At 37.7% G+C, this 6,436-nt stretch overlaps 1 protein-coding gene across 1 annotated transcript in view; it reads right to left on the bottom strand.

The window, feature by feature from the left end:
* avpr1aa (arginine vasopressin receptor 1Aa) overlaps positions 1 to 4,605 on the bottom strand; it is a 4,793-nt gene extending 188 nt beyond the window's left edge. Inside the window, exons 1-2 of the mRNA XM_084397178.1 lie at positions 3,464 to 4,605; positions 1 to 1,418 (exon numbers count right to left, since the gene is read on the bottom strand). The exon at positions 1 to 1,418 is cut by the window's left edge and continues 188 nt beyond it. Coding sequence (XP_084253304.1) covers positions 1,120 to 1,418; positions 3,464 to 4,334 — 1,170 coding nt within the window. The 5' untranslated portion in view covers positions 4,335 to 4,605 and the 3' untranslated portion in view covers positions 1 to 1,119. The remainder of the gene's footprint in view (positions 1,419 to 3,463) is intronic.
* Positions 4,606 to 6,436: the final 1,831 nt, after the last annotated feature.

Here is a 6,436-nt window from a genome sequence, read left to right as displayed (position 1 = left end):
GTCCTTTCTGAATAAAATCGTTTTTTTGTGTGTTTTTTTATGGTAGCCTATAGTGTATCCACAAAAATATGAAGCAGCAAATCATCATATTAGAGTGATTTCTGAAGGATCATGTGACACTGAAGACTGGAGTAATGATGCTGAAAATCCAGCTTTGATCACAGGAATAAATTACAGTTTACTATATATTCACATAGAAAACAGCTGTTTTAAATTGCAATAATATTTCAGAATTTTTACTGTATTTTTGATCAAATAAACGTAGCCTTGATGAGCAGAAGAGACATCTTACAAAAACATTAAAACATCTTAATTATTTCAAACTTCTCTCTGACGACAGCAATGAAGACTTCACCTGAAGTGGTAGAGAAAAAGACCGACTTTCCGAAAAGATCTCAACAATGTCTCAAACTGCAATAAAAAGTCACATATTTCTCATCATATGATCCGAGCTGTTCTCTCACAGCTCTACTCTTGCTGGATGACTCTGTTTTTAGATTTAAAGGGGTCATCGGATGCCGTTTTCCACAAGTTGGTGTGATTCTTTAGGGTCTTCATGTAAAGTTTGTAACATACGTTGGTTAAAATTCCTCAATGGTTGTGTAAAACAACTCCCCTTTACCTCCTCAAAAACAGCTCTGTTCACAGCGACCCGTTTCGGTGCGTGTCTCTTTAAATGATAATGAGCAACATGGGAAATATGCTAATACGGGAAATATGCTAATACGGGACAGTCCGTCAGAGGTCGTGGGCGGAGCATGAGCATTATGACATCATATTGCTCAGAAAGTCCAAATGGCTTGATTATTGAGAGTGTTTAGGCTTGGAGTGTGAATGGATTTTTTTTCACTGTATGGTGGTTGTGTCCACACACTGCAAACACACATTTATATGCAAACACCGCATGTAAAAGGGAATTTTGCATCCGATGACCCCTTTAAGAGAAACATTTGATGCTTGAATGAAGCTCGTGTATTTCCGCTCATCCAGAGCTCGACCCGGCGTGAGAGTCTGCGAGAGTCTCACCAAAGTGCTGATCAATAAAGATCAAAAAAGTCAAAAACATGATCGAACTATCAATAAAGTAGGGTTAATAAAGGCACAAAATTCCCAAGGTTATCACGTCCCGGCCGGAGCCGGAGCCGATCGGTCAGATTTAGGGGATTGATCGAGATCTCTCCAGGTTCCCGAGCTGCACGTGGGGCTTCGGTTGGTGATCCTGGTGAGCAGTGTGTTTCTCCGCAAGCTGCTGTCCGAATCCTCTTTCCTGAAGCTCTGCTGGATTTGATGGGAGCAGGGGAAGCAGTGTGTGAAGTCGTGCAGGAGATGTCCGCTGAAAACCATGTAAATCCACGGGTTACAGCAGCTGTTCAGACTGGCCAGCAGCGCAGAGAGAGTGACCGCCGTGTTCTCTGAGTCTACACACACATGAACACACACACACCAGCGTTTATTCAGACGCCTGCAACATTTCTCACATTATCACAGATTATTCGCTGTAGTTTCGAAAACGGTAATAAAATATGAGCAGAACTCAGTTGATATTTGACTGGTTTTGTCCGTCCTTCTGTTAGACTGTCTCACACATGAATTATGTTGAATATCTGTCAGCTGTTAAATTTAACTACACAATTAGATAATACCAGTTTAGCTCAACCAGTGACCAAGCAATGCTTCATTGTGTTCAGTCTGTGTGTAAAAAGAGCATTAGCAATTAAAGAAAACACACTTCAGCAAAACATGATCAGCTCAAAGTGTCTGGATCATTTATGGTCCCCAAATGTTACAGGTAGTCACTGTATGAAGAATTATTGGGTATAATATGTCAGTTTACTTAAAATACTTAAACCTAGTGTCCTGCACCCACTAGAAAGAAAAAAAAAAATACAGAAAAAAATGATATATGGTGTCTGAATAATTTTTGGTTAATACACTGATGTCCTTTTAATGTTAATAATCAAAATAATCCTTTCCACAAGTAACACGGTTCACTAGTCTCTCTGTTGGCAAGCAACATAGCAATGGCAATTAATATAGATTGTAACACTGTATCAACACTTCAGAACATGCATCGTCCAATCAGATTCTAAAGTCACTGCATTGGCCAATCAGCATCCAGGAGCGGAACTATATGCTTTATACAATAATTATATTACACAATGTCATTTTTATTTTTCAAGAGTCAAAGAGATCTGCAGATTTAAAATTGTGCGCATATATATATATATATATAGCCTATGTATATATATATATATATATTAGTACAAATAAATATAGCTAAACTAATAACTTGTTTTTCGTCTGAAGCCATTTGTCTCGAACTATTAGGTGAAGATGGGGTGAAATTGGGTTAAATAAACATCCCATTACCTCATGTGGACTGACAGATTTACACATCATAAAGCCTCTGCAGATGTTCTGCTTGGACACTCTATTCTGGCCTCATGACTTCATTTCTCAAATGATTGCTATAATCATATCAGAGAGACTATATTTAACACATTATCACTTCTTTCCATAAGCAGCCATTTGTTGCTCATTAAATTTAAGCTTCACAAAGATGCTGTGATTTTGAATGCGCTGGCACACATTTTATTATATTAAAACAATGCAATACATATGCACTTTTTATTCAGATTTTGGGTTAATTTTTTTTTTAAATGTGCATTTTGATTGTTATCACATTAATGCCTCATGATTACAACATGTTTTCTATTTAAATTTGATACAGAAAATAAACGATTCAACTTTGGATGTTTAAGTCATTTTAACTTATACTGTAAACCTGGCTTAAAAAAATGAGTTGAATCTTATATAATATATATATTTTTAATTGCTTGACTTATTTTGATCAGTTCAAGCAATGTAAAAACATATTGTCATAACTTATTGACCATTACACTTTTTACAGTGATGTGTTTATCAGACTACAAAAATATATTAGTAACACTAAAGTTATAGTTTTAATAATATATATGTGTTCAGCATATTTAGGGTCATATCAGCACAACTGCACTTTGCACCATGCAATCCAGTATATGCAAATATGAAACGTGAACAAAAATAATTTAATTTTCTTTGTTAATTCTACATATTTAATGATATTCAAGTAATTGTAATGTGAAGCATTATACAACATAACATTTATTCTTAAATTAAATATATAAAAATTAAATGAAGTGTTACCTTGCATATTTAATAGTATATGAAAATAAAATGTGCATTACATTTTTAACTCTTTGAATGCATTAATATGTTAATCTGCATTATATAATAATGTTTGTTCATTAAATATTATATTTTAATGCTATGGACGTGATTATAGCACAAGCACATGTGGAGCACATACTTTGCACATTGGAAACATGTGGTTTTGCAACAGTTTCCACATGTGGAAAACATGTGTTTTCTGCCTGCATAAAATGCATTGATGTTTCCCAACATGTAGGTGAGGTTCACTCACCAGCCCAGCTGAAGTTCGTGTCCCACACCGACCACATCTGCACGGTAAAGAACGGCGCCCAGCAGATGATATAAGCGAGGACGATGACAAAGGTCATCTTGACGGTGCGTAACTTCGCTCGTGAGATCGTGGTGACGCTGCTCACGGAGTTCTTCCCGATCAGCCCGTTCTTGTGCGCGCCATCACCCGGAGTCTTCTTGGTCTTATATCTGATGTTCATCCTGATGCTGTGGCATATGAATCCGTAGCAGGTCATTAGTATGATCACGGGGATGAGGAATATCCCAGCTGTGATCCAGGTGATGTACGCGCGGGGTCCCCAGGGCTGGATGAAGTGGCCCCAGCAGTCCAGCACCTCAGACCCGTTCTGGATCTCACTGAGGGAGAAGATGAAGTACTGCGGGGTGCTGAGGACCAGGCTGCTGATCCACGTGCCCCCGATCATGATGTGGGACCTCCGGGTGGACTGCTGGAGGGTTTTCAGAGGGTGGCAGATGGCGATGTATCGATCTAGAGTCATCATAACCATCATATATGTGGACGCGAACATGCCCATCACCTGCAGGTGCTTCACGATCCGGCACAGAAAGTCCGGCCCGTAGAAACGGAAGGTTATTTCCCAGCACAGCTGTGGAAGGACCTGGAAAAACGCGACCACGAGGTCTGCCAGGCTCAGGTGTTTGATGAACAGGTGCATTCGCGAGGTTTTCTTCTTGGTGTTGTGAATGGCCACCAGGACGCTGCAGTTTCCGATCACGGCGACCGCGAAGGTGACGCTGAGGACCGCGATCTCGATTTTGGCGACCTCTTCATCGCGCCCGTACGGGTCTGATGAGTTAACCGGATGCGATGTGTTGCTCGGGTGTCCCATTGTAAGGCTCGTCAAAAACAACAGAAGTCCAACGCGTTAAAATGTGCGCGCTTTCCGTGCGTAAATGGAAACGCCGGTGTCCTGTTGCGCGCTACTCTTAAAAATTACTGATTAAATATCTGTGTTAATAACCAAAATGATGGGTATTTAAATCCCACAAGGTCTGAATCATTAGATATCCCCATTTTGCGTTTGCCCGAGGCTCTTGCAGGTTATTAGTAGTTTGTCTAATGCCCGCGCAACCCTGATCCTCAAGTGTCTCTCCTCGACTGTCTGTGCTTCTGCTCAATGCCTTTTAAACCCGCCTCAGATTTCAGGCACGCGGAGCCAAACCCACCGGTGTTCAGCAGCTCAATTCAGTCCTATAGTTCAAGAACATACAGATATAACCCTCCGCCCACCGGACCCTGGAGAAAACACCCCTCAGCTTTATGTGAAGATCCGCCTTGACACATTCCCATACAGTGCAGAACCATACATATTCTCACACTGTAACACCTGATGTAACACATCTTTCACTTTTTTATTTTATTTTATTTATTTTATTTTATTTTATTTTATGTAACACTCCTTTTTTTCACAAAATTATTATTTTATTTAAAAAAAAGAATATAGATAGATAGATGATAGACAAACAGATGAATAGATAGATAGATAGATAGATAGATAAACTGATAGATAGATAGATAGATAGATAGATAGATAGATAGATAGATAGATAGATGATAGACAAACAGATGAATAGATAGATAGATAGATAGACAAACAGATGAATAGATAGATAGACAAACAGATGAATAGATAGATAGATAGATAGATAGATAGATAGATAGATAGATAGATAGATAAACTGATAGATAGATAGATAGATAGATAGATGATAGACAAACAGATGAATAGATAGATAGATAGATAGACAAACAGATGAATAGATAGATAGACAAACAGATGAATAGATAGATAGATAGATAGATAGACAAACAGATGAATAGATAGATAGATAGATGATAGACAAACAGATGAATAGATAGATAGATAGATAGATAGATAGACAAACAGATGAATAGATAGATAGATAGATAGATAGACAAACAGATGAATAGATAGATAGATAGATAGATAGATAGATAGATAGATAGATAGATAGATAGATAGACAAACAGATGAATAGATAGATAGATAGATAGATGATAGACAAACAGATGAATAGATAGATAGATAGATAGACAAACAGATGAATAGATAGATAGATAGATAGACAAACAGATGAATAGATAGATAGATAGATAGATAGATAGACAAACAGATGAATAGATAGTGAAGACAAAAAATTTACTGTATAGTGTTATTTTTTTAATTTTTTTTTATTCATTTTCTTTATAATTTCATAATGTATTTTGTGAAGTCAGACTATGTTGCACTTGTGTGCTGAGCAGAGAGCTGGTAGAGTAATGTTTTGCTTAGAGGAATGCAATGTTCACTCAGCAGAGATGTTCCAATGATGATGATACTTCAAATGTGTTGGCATGCTCTTTGTGAGAAAAGGAATGTTTAAAAGAAATAGTTTCTTAATGTGGAAAGTGGATTGTACCATGTGAAAGCATTGGGTAAATTCCATTTTTAAACAGGCATTAGGTGTTTTTGATTCCTTAAAAGGAAGACGAAAGTCACTCAGTTGTGTATTTAAGCTCAGTCTTACTGTACTACAGCAGAGAAACACAGAAACGCATAGACTTGGCATTAATATTACATCTTCTCAGAGTTTCTCTCCTGACATATAAGAAAAAAGATTGTTCTTGGCAAGATAACTGGTGTCCGGTCCTGTGAATCAAATAATAATGGGGAAAAGGCTTAATTCCAAGTCTACAGATAGATAGATAGATAGATAGATCTATCTCCTCCTTCATCAGTTCATCCCAAACCTGTTTGTTACTATGGTTTCTGTCACTGAGTTCGTTTGTCCCAGCTCTGTCTCGTTCCCCTCATCCGCTCGGCGTATTTAAAGGGATACTTCACCGCTGGAAAGATGAATGTGTATTTAAATTGGGTCATTTATGTAGAAGAAATGTGAAATTATTTTTGAATTTGGAGCTTTCTAGACT

The sequence above is a fragment of the Rutilus rutilus genome (assembly GCF_951802725.1).
Source record: "Rutilus rutilus genome assembly, chromosome: 23".
NCBI lineage: Eukaryota > Metazoa > Chordata > Actinopteri > Cypriniformes > Leuciscidae > Rutilus > Rutilus rutilus.
The sequence above is the reverse complement of the archived record's forward strand: the minus strand, read 5'-3'. Positions and strand labels throughout refer to the sequence as shown.